The sequence below is a fragment of the Pteropus alecto genome, unplaced genomic scaffold, assembly GCF_000325575.1.
Source record: "Pteropus alecto unplaced genomic scaffold, ASM32557v1 scaffold126, whole genome shotgun sequence".
NCBI classification, from domain to species: domain Eukaryota; kingdom Metazoa; phylum Chordata; class Mammalia; order Chiroptera; family Pteropodidae; genus Pteropus; species Pteropus alecto.
The window spans coordinates 181,991-198,705 of record NW_006439187.1 but is presented as its reverse complement, the minus strand read 5'-3'; the positions used below and the strand labels follow the sequence as shown (position 1 = coordinate 198,705).

Sequence of the window (16,715 nt, the reverse complement as noted above, 5' to 3'; positions counted from 1 at the left end):
GTGTCCTTGATTCCTATTGGCACATCAGTGGGTAGGACTGACTCTCAGGCTGACTGCCTGTGAGAAATGGCCATGACTATAGTGAATGAGCTGAAGTATGGGGGGTGACCCCACAGAGTGGGATAAACTGTAGCAGGGCTCTGCTGATTCTACCCTTTTGGTGTGTCATTTGTCGAGCTAATTGGATGGTGCTCTGGTGTGGTCACCATATGAATTGGTTTCATGGCCTCTTGGGATGGGCTCTGGTGCAGGCCCACATCAACTGCTGCCTGTGCCCAGCTCGAGTTACCTGCTAGGAGCTACAAAGTGGTCTGCAGTTGGTAGCTGCCTGCGCTAGGCTTGGAGGCACCTAGGAGAGGATATGCTGTGAACCGAGGCCGGCTGCCACTTGTGCCAGGCTGAGGGCCATTTAGCAAGAAGTACAAGAAGTGAGGCCAGTTGCTGCTTGTTTGGGGTTTTGGATCTTTCAAAGATTTTAGGGAAGTCTGCCTCAGGCCAAGGCTGGATGCTTGTGAGGAATAGCTGCTGAAAGAGGTTCAGGGCTGTGAACCAGTTGGGTGGGGCAGGTTTTCAGGGATCACCAGGGTGGGGTGAACAGTGTCAGCCAGTTTGATGAGTGGGGGGAAGGGTCAGCAAGGGAACAATGGTGTCTGCCAACCCTTCTGTCCCAGCCAGAGCTGCCCCTCCTGCCTTCACCCTGAAGCCAGACAATTCACTTCCTCCCCATACGTTCCTAGCACTTTTCAAGCTGCTGCCGCATGCAGCTCATGAGCTCAGAGCAAGGGAATCCATCAGTGAGTAACTGTGCATGGGCCCTTTAAGAGGACTGCCTGGGTCTACAGCAGCTCTCTGTCTCACCTGGGCAGAATCCCTGCTGATTTTCACAGCCAGATGTTGTGGAGACTCCTCTTCCTGGCACTGGTGCTCTGAGCTGGGGAACCCAGTGTGGGGCAGGGACCCCCTCAGTCCTAAGAGGGGCTCTCCGCAGCCAAAATATCCCTCCTGATTTTTCACTACCCGACGTTAGTATAGGACCAGTCCATTTTGTGTCTCTGCCCCTCTTACCATTCTCCACATGGCTTCTTCTTTATATCCATTCACATATTGAAAAAGTATTTCTTTAGTGCCTAGCATTTTCCAGCACTATACTAAACATTTAATATAGAACAATGTACAGGAGGGGAAAGAATATTTATATATAAATAATTTTATATATAAATGTATAGGGAAAATTATAAATAATTTCTCCTATACATGTATATATACATGTACATACATATATACCAAAGGTATAATATAGAATTGCTTCAGTAATAATATAAAATTAATATTTAATTCATATAAGATTTATTTCAAAGTAATGATTATTTCTGTCTTTATGCCAGTTATTTTGTAAACTAAGTGATTTTGTACTGTGTCTCAAAATTTCTTAAAACATTACAACTTAGCAATGGATTACATATGGCTGCTATATAAAATTTATTGTGAACCCATATTTATTATTTTTCCCCATTATTAAAAGTAAATTACCATTCTAGGACTTGAAAGCCACATATATTTTTAGAACTAAACATTAATTATAATAACTTCAGATAAATAAAAGTGATGACATATAAAAGTCTCCATTCTGTGTTGTATTTTTAGTTCCTATGCAATCCTACATTTAAGGTGTAAGAATACCTAGTATAAAAGTAGCATTGGGCCCTTCTCTATAATATGCTATTTTCTAAAAACTATTTCACTTTAGTATGTATTATTGGTGAAAAGCCTTAAAATGAAAATTTATTTAATTTTTATTATGTAACATCACTATAATAAATATATTTTATAGTACAGAGTAAGACTTCTATTCTCAATGTATAACTATTTGGGGTGAGAAAAAAACAGGTAAGTAAAGTACAATTATACTGGGAGGCTTATAGTTCATTTTTATTAGCAATAAAATTTGCCAACATTTTTATAATATAAATTTTACCCCATCTCTATTATGTGTCTTGGTTATTTTTCCTCGTTGTGATTAATTTGCACTGATTCATCTACATGCTTACCTAGTCTCCTTTGCAAGTAAACAACATACATTTATAAAAATGGCTGGCTATTGTTAAACCTTGGAGCTGGTTTTCACTGTGCAAAGTTAAATGGACTTTAAAGTTATTAAATAATTTATTAATAATAATTCTCTTTTAGGACCTGCAGATGTACCTCTGATGTCACCAAGTGGCACTTTGCCCCCAATATACCTTCCTCCTGGTTACATGTCTCAGGTATACTAGTGTGGTTTTATTTAGTGTTTAGCATTAAGTTATCATTTATAGTTTTCGTTGTGTTACTATGATAAGAGAACTTCTAGAATACTATTTATTTTATTCACTTTAATGTTATCATTGCTAAAAAGCAATTTCAGTGATGTTTAAACAAACTTCCTTTCCTTGGACTGCCTTATTCATTTAATGAATTCATGTCTTTTCATATTCATTAATCCTCCATTGTTTTTTGTTTTTCTGTATTTTAATCAATCTTAATTATCTATTACAATTGCTACAGTAATGTCTTCTGATAATGTGTGGGCTTTAGTCCCTAAAATTACTTATTATTTTCAGTTCAGTCGTATTTCATTCTCAGTTGCCAGACTACAAAGGGCACTTTTTAAAATTTTCTCAAATATTTATCAAGCACCTAAAATGGGCAGGGAGGTATGGCTCCTATAGAGGTTAATAAAATATTCCATGGCCTCAGAAGTTTTATACTTGAGAATATGTCTTTTTCTATTGCACAACTATAAACATCAAGAACACACACTAAATAAGTCAATACGATACGGTTTGGTTCTAAATGGAATTAGCTATTGAGGCAATATCTAACAAAAATACAAATGTATATACCCTTTCACCTAGCATTTCTACTTTGAGAAATTTATCCTAAAAATATATTTTCATAAATCTGGGATAATAAAGGTACAAGATTATTCATTACAATATTGTTTATAACCACAAAAGACTGGAAACAATCTATGTGCTTGTCAATGGGGGACTGTGTAATAAACCCATATGATGAAGCACTATTCAGCTGCGTAAGAAAATGGGGAAGCTCTATGTACTGATATAGAAAGATCTTCAAGATATATTGCTAAGGGTGAAAAATAAGGTACAGAGTAGTATAAATAATTCTACCTTTATGTAATAAAAAGGAGGAAAAATAAGAATATTATTATTTGTTTGTATTGGCATAAAGAACTTCTGGAAAGACTCATAAACTAAAAGCAGTAGTTATCCACTGGGGGACACTGAGCAGATAAGGGTTAGGAGGGAAACTTTTCATGTATACTTTTTTATACTTTATGGTTTTGAACCATGTCAATATATTATCCATTGTCAAAAATTACCTTTTTGAAAGCTATACATATGGGAAAAAGGAAGAATTACCTTGCCTCCTGCTTGACATAGTTTCACTTGATTGTTGATTTTTGATCCTTTAGGTTTTCTAAATTAAGAGCACAGGATGTAAATCTAAAACTTATTAGGAAAAATGCTGGATTTATGGATTCTAATATTTTTATATGACTCTGTCTTCCATTTTAGGTAGTAGAAGAAAATGGGATTCGCAAAATTATTGTTGTGCCTCAAACAATTGACTACTACACAACCATGCCTGCTACTATACCGCAAATATCATACTTCATCACACCAGCTTCACCTATGTATCCACAAGCCCCTCAACTGATGTATCCCCCAGCTCAAGGGGAATTTCCACCACCTTACATCCAAGAGCCTGTGCCAGAGCAGCTGCTGCCACCACCACCACCACTACCACCACCACCACCACTGCCACCACCAGCAGCAACATTTATATACCCTGAGCATCATGGTATTATATAATTTTCTTAAATAGGAAGTATTTTTATTTTGTTAAAATTAACAGCTTTGGGCAATTATTAAAATGAAAAAAGAAGATAGTAATTTCCATGAATGTATAATATTTCATACATGTATGTTAAGATTGATGATGATAAGTACTGGTTTGTGTTTTAGGTAAAATGCTCATAAACAGAATTTTCTTTAAATTTTTTGTACTTTCATATAGCATGTGATTTATGCTATTTATTTTTACTCACTGAGTTTATTAAATCATATTGGAAAAATCATTTAAAAAATGTTTTGGTTATTAATGCTATACAGTGAGAATATAAAAGACACTTGAAGGGTCAATATTATAATCATCTTATGACCTTAAAATTTAGAAGTATAGTTACTCCCTAGGAAAACACTATCTATATTTGCTCATGTTCTTCTTTCTATACATATCAATACATTATAAATACACACACATATCTCATATCTGTATTAAAGCAAAGTAGGAAAAAATTTTTAAAGTAAAGCATGGCTTTTTGGTGTTTTGTTGGTTTGAAAAAAATATTAAAAAGACCTTGAGATATAAAATTATTAAAATTATTAAACGGTATTCCATTGTCTCTTTTAGAAACCTATTCCCATGGAAGAACAAATTATAACCAATTTGATGAAAGGGCTACTAAAATAGGAGAACATATGAAGAAAAAACTGAGAGAACTCCAAGTTGGTGGACATAGGAATAGCTATATGGTTAACAACACTTCTTTGCTTGTGAACAAAACTAATGATATTTCCAGTATCCCTGATACTCCAAGTATTTACACTGTGGACTATGCTCCAAGCACCTACACTATAGACAATACTTTGGGCACCTACACTGTGGATAGTGCTCCATGCACCTACCCTGTGGACAATACTTTGAGCACTTACACTGTGGACAATGTTCCAAGTACCTACACTGTAGACAATGCTCCAAGTACCTACACTATAGACAATGCTCCAAGTACCTACACTGTGGACAATGTTCCCAGTACCTACACTGTGGACAATGCTCCAGGTACCTACACTGTGGACAGTGCTCCAGGTACCTACAGTGTGGACAATGCTCCAGGTACCTACACTGTGGACAGTGGTCCAGGTACCTACACTGTGGACAATGCTCCAACCTACACTGTGGACAATGCTCCAAGTACCTACACTATGGACAATGTACTCCAACAACCTACACTGTGGACAATGCTCCAAGTACCTACACTGTAGACAATGCTCCAACCACCTACACTGTGGACAATACTCCAACAACCTACACTGTGGACAATGCTCCAAGTACCTACACTGTAGACAATGCTCCAACCACCTACACTGTGGACAATACTCCAACAACCTACACTGTGGACAATGCTCCAAGTACCTACACTGTAGACAATGCTCCAACCACCTACACTGTGGACAATACTCCAACAACCTACACTGTGGACAATGCTCCAAGTACCTACACTGTAGACAATGCTCCAACCACCTACACTGTGGACAATACTCCAACAACCTACACTGTGGACAATGCTCCAAGTACCTACACTGTAGACAATGCTCCAACCACCTACACTGTGGACAATACTCCAACAACCTACACTGTGGACAATGCTCCAAGTACCTACACTGTAGACAATGCTCCAACCACCTACACTGTGGACAATACTCCAACAACCTACACTGTGGACAATGCTCCAAGTACCTACACTGTAGACAATGCTCCAACCACCTACACTGTGGACAATGCTCCAACAACCTACACTGTGGACAATGCTCCAAGTACCTACACTGTGGACAATGCTCCAAGTACCTGCACTGTGAATAATGCTCCAAGTACCTACACTGTGAACAATGATCTGAACATTCACACTGCTGACAATACGTCCAGTACTTACACTGTTGACAACCCTCCAAGCACTTACATCACTGATAATACGCCCAGCAATTCTTCCACTGACCATGTTCCTAGTACCACTACAGACACTGCTGTGCACCCTTCCACCATTGATAGTGTCCTGAGCCTTTCTAGCATGAATTATGCCAAGACTTCCACTTCCGACAGTACTCTAAGCTCTTCCACTTCTGACAATGTTCCCAACACTCCCATCTCTGAAAGTGTTCCCAACACTTCTGCAACTGATGATGCTCTCAGTACTTCCCATGCTGCTAGCACTTCCAATACTGTCAATGTTCATGTTGAGATTAGTCATAGAAAGAAACAGAAGGCTAGAAGAAATGGAGATATCAAGCAAAAACCAAGTGGAAAACAAAGCAAGAGCCCATCATCAAATGAAGCAGAAAAAGGTAAGGTCAGGAGTTTGTTTTTGTTTCCAATGAACAGCATCGTAATGTTTAGGAACCTCAGCGCATTTTAAAATTTACGTGCCATTTTCTGCTTCCATTTCCTCTTGTCTTTTTTGTACCCCTATCTCTAAATTCTTAATGAGACCACAATTAGAATGCCTTTTTAAGTCATGCAGTCCATCTTCATGCAAAGTGTGCCAGGTATCTTTTGTGCATGCCACATAATACTTTGTGGTTGCCTGTCAGTGAAACATTCCAAATTATAGTCCTAACAAGTTCACATGATTTTACTTAAATTGGGGACATTTTTCATCTCTTGAGTTTGTTTAATAATGTACACTTTGACTGCTCTTTTCTTTTAAAACTTTCAATGTAAATTGCTACTAGGTGTTTAGTTTTCTTGATGATGTATTTCTAATTGTACAATAGATACAACTTATTTTGTTTTTGCCAATGTAATATTTTGTTTGGGGTGCTTTTTTCTTTTACTTTTAGAATGCAGAACAGAACATGGAAAGTCATGCTGTTTCAGCATCAAGAAACCTGTAGTAAGTAACTAAAATGAATATTTAATTTTTTCTTTTAATTTACTTTATCACTCTAAAACATGCAAATTCACTGACATTTTTCTCTAGTACAGTTATAATTTGAAGCCCTTACCTGGTTAAAATTTCATAATCTCCTTTAGCCATTCAATATATAAAGATCCAATGTGTCATTGCTAAAGATAATATTAATGGCTCATTGTTTAATCACAGTATTTAAGTACCTAATATGAGGATATACTTAGCATCAAACGAAACCTAGGGCAAGATTACAGCATAAATTACCAATTATAAATTTTAAGTATCCTACTTGAATTTTTGTTATTTATTTTAGGTTTCCGATATTCAAACAAGATCTGCTGTTATTTCATGGGAACTGCATGGCTCTGAGAAATGTGATCATACTAAATCTCCTGTAACATTTGAATTGGCACTATCCAAGAGCAGTAAAAATGGAAAATATAAAAATGTGTACACGTAAGCCTTTCTTTTTAATCATCTCATATTTCTTATTCAATTCAAATAGTCTATCTAAACATGTAGACCTCAACTTATATCTGGGCTGAGTCCTAAAGATTCTTCTGTAATTTTTTCCAATCTTTGAATGCAATTTTCTACAGAGATAGTGGTGGTAAGTTGCAAGGTCAGTCACGAAATTCACTGAATCATGTTAGAGCTAAGAGGGACCTTAAGTAACAACTGGTCCCCTCTCTTGGTTTACAGCTTTTCTATTTGACAAGTTTAGACTAGGAGAAGAATAAGTTCCCTCCAATTCTTCCTTATCTTTTTCTCTCTTAGGTCACTTTAGGGAAGCAGTAAGTATCACAGGATGGCAGGCCTTTGGGTATACAAGCGAGATATTTACATTTCAATGGAAATTTAAGACTTGGGATCTCCTGAGAATTTAATTACATGAGCTAGTTACAAAATTGAGCTATGATAGTAACAGGATGATTTTAGGAATGTGCTCAGAATATAGAACCAGGACTAGGAAAGATATAGTGCAGGACACAGCAAGAGCATAACCAACTATTTAAAACAGATTCTTGACTGGATAGGGACATACAATCTGAAAAAGAGCATGCTGAGAGGAGAATCACAGTGAGAAGGAAATTCCAAGTAGGGAAGAAAAAGAAATTCCTTTGCCCACCAAACTAAACAAGAAATAAGTCAGAGACCTGAATCTCCATAGCAGTTTAAAAATCATAACACACCTTAAAGTTTATTTGCAGAATTTGTCATCTTTATTCAGATTCAAAGTGAAAATCTGAATGTAATTAGTTATTATGTAAAGTTTTATTTCTTTTATAATTGGCAGCTAGAAATTTTAAATTTAAGAATTACAATATACAATCTTTTATATTGGGTAGAGAGGTGAGAAGATGTAAAATGTGATGAATAGCTATTTATAAAGTTTTGCTTTAATTTACAGGGTGGTCTTTTTCTGGTGTTATGTATTTCACAAAAGTTGTTTTTTACAAAGATATGCTTGCCTATCTATACCTCTGATCACTCTGCAACCTTGAGTGGCCTTTGCTTAGACGTATCAGCCTTCGCTTAGAAGTAACAATCTTTTAGGTCTTTTTGGAAGATATTTCAGGGTTTAGAGCCTGAAGGAGCTACTTGAGGTGGTAGTGTACAGCTAGGTACTTATGACTGCTAGCTCAAGAAGATGTGTGGAAGCACAGCTACTCTATCCACTGTAGCAGACAGGTGCCCACTTAAGAAAGATTGCTCTTTGTGACTGAACAAATAAATTGCATGATGTATGGTGTTGTCTCTGAGCCTTTTCATATCAATGCTATTTAAAATAAGCTAAAAACATATCTGTATTATTACAGTGTGAAGAAGTTGCAGTGGTAAAATGATAAAGTTTCATTTCTTAAAGCTGTATCAATTTGGCATGCCAATGAAGAATTTTGAATTATTAATATAATTTTTTGCATTAATATAAAATTATCTAAACTTCAGGGAGAATTGTGCTTCTTAGTTTATGAGTTGATTATATAAGATTAGGAATGTTACTTAGATATTAAATATGTATAAGATCTGTTATAAACAAAGGTTATCTTCACAGTGGTGATGGACTTACATTTACTCTACTTGAGCTACAACCATCCATGGCCTATTTTGTAAGGTAAGAACTCCATCCTACACATTCTCCTCCTACACTGTAGCCAGCCAGATTCCCCAGTCTGTCTCAGTTCATTACTTATGATTCTTGCAGTCAGCCTTGCTATACTTGCTAGCAGTGGCTTTTCCTTCAAGCTTCAAAGCAACCTCTCCAAATCCAGCATTAGTTCACTTTCTTTCATTTAGAGCAGGTGAAAGGGTGATTTGGGAGCCACTGACTGCAATGATTCAGCTTTGTGCTATTAGAAAATTTTTTTATAATTAACTTTTAAGAAATATATCTGGAAACTCTAGTATGCAATTTAATACATATGTTAAGATATATATTTGAAAGCTTACAATTGTCATTACATTTTTAGAATTACAGCCATAAGAGGCTCAGCACACAAAACCGTGTCTGAAGTGGTTAGCTTCACAACTCCAGGTTGCGAACCAGACCCTCCACTTGCACCCAAACTGATTAACCGATCCAAGAGCAGCCTGAATTTACAGTGGAAAGTAAGGATTTTACTGCCAAAACCTCTTCAACATATTTTTTTAATTTAAAAACATTCTTTCTACTTTGTCCTGAATTTTAAATATGAAATTATGCACGCCTAATCTGACGTATTTCCCTAGCACTTTTCCTTCTCCATAATCATCTTTCTCCTCTGTCTATATCAAGCATCAAGTAAATTGGGAAATGTCAATCGGAATTTCAATAATTATTAAAAGTTGAAGTGTCAATTTTTACAACCTAATTTATTTATAATTGTAGCTACCAATAAGTCTACCTTTCAATTTACTTAAGGACTTTCTTGTTTTCATAAAATTTGAAAGACACAACAAAACATAATTTGGGCATATCTTATAGACTGTAAAAATTTCATTTTAATTTTAAAATCTGGATTGCTTCAAAAATAAAATATAAGATTAATTTTACAATAATTTCTATCACTTTAATTTTATATCTCCTTATACACACATATATATATAAACACTGTGGGAAAAGACCCTATCATAATCTTATCTTCCTGATATTTTTAGGGTTCCAATGATAATGGTTCCAAAATAAATGGCTTCCTTTTGGAATGGGATGAGGTAAACAGTTTTATTTTTAAAAACATTTGAACGTAAATTATTATTAACATTATGAATTTTTGTTATTTGTAGCATTTTATAATATTCTAATTTTTTTGTATATTATTAAGGGCAAAGGTGAAGACTTCAAAAGTTGCTATACTGGTACCATGAAACAGCATAAGATCCTTAAACTGAATGCTTCTACAAAATATTCATTCAGATTAGCTGCCAAAAATAACTTTGGCTTGAGGTATACTGAATTATTGCAATATTTAAAAGTCTATGCTTCAATAAGAACCTGAAACTAATTTTTCCATCTCAATTTATTTTTCAGTGATTTCAGTGAAATAGTAGTCTTCTATACATCAGGAACTATGCCTCCAACTCCTTTGCCACCTAAGCTAAAAGAAGCAGGAATCTGTACTTTGTCACTAGAGTGGTGTGCCCCAACTAACACAAACCTAAATGATAGCCTTACTTATGTACTAGAAATGGAAGAAGCAGGATCTGTAAGTTTTCTTTTCATATGTTTTAATCTTCAACTTTAGTCTTAGGTACATTTTATATGCATTTTACACTGAAAAAAAACTTTGATTAATTTAATTTATTTTCAAACTGCATGATTCTTTAGTCTCTGTGTTTTGGATGGGACCAATGCAGAAACAAGGTTAGGCAAGCCTGCACAGGGAGATCTGAAGGTACCCAAGTCCCTGTAAATTAGCTAGAAGCAGTAGCAGCCATAACAACAGAATAGAGAGACTCAGAGAAGTGTGTTAGTTCTTCAGCTTTGGGTCTATCCCCACCAACCTTGTCTGGTCACACAGATCCTCTGCATACTTCTACTAGGGCAAGCCCTTTCCTCATCTCCCTGGTATTCTGATGTGAGTGGGTGAACCGTATCATTCCATTCTGAACTTTCAAGTCTAAACTGAATAGGCTAGTCAACTTAAAAAGCAGCTATAAATTTAGTTATGTATATTTTGCCATATTTTAAATAAAGCAACTAACAAGAAGTGCTCTGTGTAAGTAATATGCTAAGTGCTTTCATATACATCATTTCATTACATTCTTAAAATTGGAGCCCTTTAAAGTAAAAATTATCTCCATTTTTATATAGAGAAACTGAGGTTCAGATTGATTAAGGGACTTGCTCGGGACCACCCAGATGGAAAATAAGTTAATATTTCATGCACTATAAAAAATCTTCGGAGAAGTACTACATACAAGTTCAGGGTATGTGGCTATAATTTATAAATTTCTTTTACATTTTAATATAAAATTATGCTCTTCACTAGAGATAAAAATGTGTCTATTTTGGTTGAAATTAAACCTTATTTTGCATTTAGTTCTCAAAAATTTTCAGTCAAGTAACTTGCTTTATATTATTTGCAACCTATACACATTTTCAAATCACACATTTATTTCTAGTGGTCAAACAAGGTATTCTCTTTTAAACAGATCTTTGCCTACAATATGGAGGGAAGGAGTAACCCCAGTGGAGAAGTAAAATATACTACCTGTCCAGATAACCCTGGACCCCCTAAAAAACCATATATAAAGGGAAAGATCCATGCACACAGAGTAAAAATTGGATGGGGTAAGTAATTTTTTTTTGTATTTAAAATTCACCCCCACTGCCTTACTATTAACTATTGAGAAGAAATCTAATTGCCCCTAGCTTTACAAAATATTCTCTTAATCATTTGTATATGAAATAGTTCACCATATAAGTTAGTTTAGTTGTAAACTGTATTGTTTTTTCTAGTTCTCTATTGCTATCTTATTAACTCATGAATGAACAAATTACTGAACTTTATATGGGCCTTTAAATTATGGTTATTCCAAGTAAGACTATATCTAATATAGGGGCCACTATTAGAAGAATACATCAATGGTAAATGTTAAGTTGACAAGAAATTATATTTATACAAATTTTGCCTCTAGACTGACAAAGTCAACTTTAAGATATGTATACTTAACATTTCAGTCTCTTCCAAAGAACTTTAAAATATTAATTAAATGCTTCATATCTAATATTCCAAGTACATAATCCATGTAACTTGGATTGTTTTTATCATCTTTGTTAATATCTGAATATTAATATCCTATTAAGTTTCATGTTTGTATTTTCCTCCCCTGTGAAAAAAATTTTACTATATGAGATAACATTCCACTGAAAGACTTTTAAGTTTGTTCAAGAATAATTTTATTTCTTTTTTCAGAACCACCCAAAGATAATGGTGGAACATATATTTCAAGTTACAGTTTAGAAGTTAATGAAAATTTGGATGGTAAGGCATCATGACTTTTGTTTTCATTTTGAAATAATTTTAGATTTTCCTAGAAGCTGCAAAATTAGTATACAGAATTTCCATGTATAACCTTCACTAAGCTCCTCTTAACACTAATATCTTATATAACCACCATGCAATTATCAAAACCGGAAACTGGCATTGGTACAATACTATTAACTAAACCCCAGAACTTACCTGGATTTCTCCAGTTTTTGGTCACAAATCATGTTTACTTATTAATCTTTTATGATTTTATGATTAATTCTACAGGGAATATAAATAGTTGACTATTTTAAGTAGGTAATTGGACCACAGCTAATTTTCAAAATGGTTATTACTTAGTATATACATGAGATAACAACAAGAACTCATAAAACTTATAAGTTACTTATAAATAAATTGGATAAATTTGCTTTTATCCTTTCAGTAAATTTCTGGAACATAATCTACAATGGAACCATGAGGGAATTTCTATATGATCACCTGCAACCTGGTACTACATATAAACTGAGAGTCTTTTGCACTTCGCCCATAGGCCAAAGCCAGGTGAGGAAAGAGAAAGAGAAAAGTTTTTAAATTGAGAATTGTATCATATTACTGTATCATATGAACTGTATTATATTATATTACTCAATGTTTTACAAAACTGAACTTGAAGTCGTTATAGTCATAAGGTATTTTGTATTTTTCTTAGCCTTCAGATACATTGACTATTCAAACACCTACCCTCTCTCCTTCATCTTGCTGTCCTCCACCATCGAATGGTAAAGCCAAGTCCAAAGAAAACAGCATCCAATGTGGTGAGGCTTCTTGTATGATTTGAATGACTGACCTAAATTTCTTGTTTTATAACCTCTGCTTTTTATATATTAAATGTTATTAAAGCAGAGCAAATGCTTTTCTTGTGCTACAAAATCAAATAATGTTTAGGAAATGATTTCTTGTTAATTGAAATTATAAAATTTCTTAAAATCTGGAAATTAAAAAGTTAATTGGCATAAATTAATATAATTAGAATTCTGTTACTTTGTTTTCACAGTCTTCTTATTTTGTATTATTTTAAAGAAGCACCCTTAAAATTACATGAAAAAAAATTGTTTATTTTACATATTTTTAGACAATCCTCCTCTTAATAGAAGCTCTGAAGCACTTACATATGCCAAAAAGGCAAAAGAGAACCAAGATGACACACAAGAGAACTCTGGCTCTGAAGCAAGATGCACAGTGAGTAAATAGAGATGGGGTAATTATATTATTCAGTTAATTCATTTTTAGTTCATTTCACTTTGGATGAATATATGCTTCTACTTCCTGTCAAGGTGGGGAGTGACCATGCCTACACAATAATTTGTGTGTTTGCTTATTTGTTTGTTTATGTTTATTTGTAGTTTGGATCTCATTCAACGAGCTGTGAAACTATGCCAGGCCCAAGCCCTCCTTCTCAATGTGGTACACCTGTGCTTACCTGCAAAGGTTCAACCTGTGTTGTTATTAGTTGGGGAGTATGTTATCAATTTATTTTTATTATCTTTGGTGATATAAAAGCACAATAATTGGTTTAGAAAGTTTTTTGAAAGTCTAGAACATCCTAAGAAGTCAGACTTTAGATTAGGGTTCCATAAATTTTGACCATGATTCTAGAACACACTGGTGCTAGACCTGATAGTAGTGCTATTAGGAAGGCTAAGACTATGGTAACCCTGCTTTCCAGATCCTATAATGAAAGATAATAAACTTGGAAAACCAAACAGACAATCAATAGGTAACAAATTAAATTTTTAAAATCAAAATAAGACATAATAAAATTAAATCAATTTATAGAACTTAAGATTTTTTGAAAAGCTTCATTAGGAAATCTCTGGTAGTATTTGTATGTAACTCTATAGTATGACACATAAGAAATGTGACTATGAGGTAATGAAACTTTTGAAAATAACAATTTTTATATTCATGTGAATATCTTCCCAATCAAACTAATCAAGCTCAAAAGATAAGATTTGGACTAGTTATGAAGTCAACTAAATACCTTTGAATTTTTCTTCCCTTTTTCCCCAGACTCTAGCAGAGGGTTTTTGGCATTGACACTAAAGCTTTAATCTGATAATAATAAATGACATGTCTGATTGCATCACTGTGCAAAAGCCAGAGTACTGGTGTTTGTGTTTGATTCCACTGATCAATAGCAATATTAAGCAGCATTAATATATCTAAGTTTGCTCATTTTTAAGTAACTCATTTGAAAATAATGTTAATAAATTAAGAATAGTAATTCATCAAATATGTGGGATTAGTCAATCCTTTATCTTAATTTTATTTGAGCCTTTTAATATTAATTATAGCTTTCTGTCTTATGTTTAATTATTTCTACACTTGTCTATTTCATACCATGAAATCGAAAGGAACATGTAACTTTCCACAGTATCTAGTAAGTGAACACTAACAGAAAGAATCAATATCTGTTTGTTGCATCTTTCAGATTCCTGTATGTAATGGTGCTGAAATCATTGATTACAGACTAGAATGGGGACAAACTGAAGAATCAATGCACTTGATTTACACTGGCCCTTGTCTGAGCTATGAAGTTAAAAGTCTCATTCCTGCAACTACGTATTTTTGCAGAGTTCAGGTAATCGTGACAGTTCTTCCAATGTAAATAAGGCAACAGCTATTAACTTATGTTATCTACATTCATGATACTGGCACCATTTCCAGTGTAGAAACCAGAAGGGGATCACAGACTTCTAAATCTTAAATATTCCCCATATTCAGTAACAACATTCTAAGCTCCTTCACCTCACATTTAAACCCCACATAATCTGGCACCTACTTCCTATTCCAACTTGATCTGCCATTATTTTCTCTACAGTTACGTATTTCCAGAATTTTCCTGAACTTAATCACCTGAAATGCTTATTTAAAAACACTGATTTCTGCACCTTTACTTAGACCTATTAATCAAAATTTCTAATCCAAAGACTTGCTAATCTATGTATTTAAAAAGCACCCAAAGTGATAATTATTATCAATTAGTATAAACTACATAAACTATTTCAAACAAGTTTACTCTACCACTGCCCCCAAGTATGCCTTGTACATTTATTCATACTGTGTTGCCTCTCTTGTCCCATAAAACCAAGCTTTTATATAAATGTTTCCCTGAAAACTTTAGCTGGAAGTGATCTCTTCCTCTTTTGAGCTACTAGAATTATAAGCCTCCTAACTCTCAGGTTTGGGGAGATAATCCAAATTTAAAACAACCTGATATGTTATCCCTATAAAGTTAAGCCATCAAACTCTAGGAGCCCTAATACTGGCATCTAAACTGCATCTCCCAGATTGCCTTTCACAACTGGAAGTTGCTTTTTAAAAATCTTGTCAGATTTCTGGGTGTCCCTATTTTTTGTGTTGAAAAAATGTTTTCACAATATATATTTATTAGTTAGAATGCCACCACAATAGTCCAAAGGATAGGTTGGCTACTGCAGTAGGAAAGCTGAAATGTTAATAGATTTGAAAGATATTAAAGGTAAAAATCAGTGAAATGGGTTCCTGCCAAGACAGAGTATCCCCACACCTCCCAGGCTGTCCTTACAACTGAAAAACCCTGAACATGACACAACAAACAAGCATAGGATGACTGAATGATGGAAAGAAAAATGTGGAAAAAGATCCTAGGGACCTCATAAATTGAGGAACAACATAGTGTTGAGCCCTCTAGGTTTTCTTATCACCTCCCACATATCCAAAAAAAGGTGCAGGAGAAGTCTCTGACTCCAAACTGCCAAGAGGGACAGACAGGAAAAAAAACTCCCCAAAAAAGCCTTTTCCCCGTGCCAAGGAAAATGACTGGGAAATGGTAGCCTAACAACAGAAAATATTACCTACCTTACTCTGGCCAAACATCAATGGAAAAACCACACACACCCCTGCCCTTCCCCACCCCTGAAGTTTCAACAGGCCGAGTAGAAAGCTGACCATCCAATTCACCCCAGAAGCAAGCAACATGCTTTAATTTCCCTACCCAGAGGTTTCAGTTTGGGCAGGGCCAAGCAGAGGGTTAATCTTCTATCCCCTGCTTGGCAGAAGTAGGCAGTGTTCTGCTCCCATTCCCTTGCCAACTGGTGTCAGTATAGCCAAGCAAGGAGCTTACGATTGCACATAACTCTGACAGAAGCAGGCAGCAGTACTCTAATTCCCCAGCAGGGATAGTGTTGGCAAGCTGAGCCTCCACTCCCATCCAGTAGCAAGAGACTGAAAAGACGATATGATTTGGACTATTTAGCACTCTACAGCTACTCCTGTGTCAGTGAGGCCCAGTTGGAAGCTAAACCTACACTTCCACCTACCAACAAACTGAAACAGGATATGGGAAGCAGGGCTAGTCAGCACTCAGGTCCCCCCTTATTTGCTGTCAGCGAGGTCCAGTAGAGAGCTTAGCCCCCATCTCTACTCAGCATCACAGAGAAAGATCTAGGCGGTGAAATGCTATGTTAACT

General features: G+C 35.1%; 1 protein-coding gene across 1 annotated transcript in view; it reads left to right on the top strand.

Annotated features, from left to right (window-relative positions):
• LOC102883927 (fibronectin type III domain containing protein 3C1-like) overlaps positions 1-16,715 on the top strand; it is a 42,493-nt gene that overhangs the window by 5,134 nt on the left and 20,644 nt on the right. Inside the window, 20 exon segments of the mRNA XM_025049771.1 lie at positions 2,188-2,264; positions 3,579-3,864; positions 4,477-4,662; positions 4,906-5,104; positions 5,176-6,185; positions 6,615-6,733; positions 7,065-7,207; positions 8,808-8,867; positions 9,223-9,361; positions 9,890-9,943; positions 10,054-10,175; positions 10,260-10,434; positions 11,069-11,158; positions 11,384-11,522; positions 12,148-12,216; positions 12,647-12,765; positions 12,914-13,019; positions 13,337-13,443; positions 13,608-13,721; positions 14,696-14,845. Of these exon segments, the coding sequence (XP_024905539.1) occupies positions 2,188-2,264; positions 3,579-3,864; positions 4,477-4,662; positions 4,906-5,104; positions 5,176-6,185; positions 6,615-6,733; positions 7,065-7,207; positions 8,808-8,867; positions 9,223-9,361; positions 9,890-9,943; positions 10,054-10,175; positions 10,260-10,434; positions 11,069-11,158; positions 11,384-11,522; positions 12,148-12,216; positions 12,647-12,765; positions 12,914-13,019; positions 13,337-13,443; positions 13,608-13,721; positions 14,696-14,845 (3,464 nt within the window).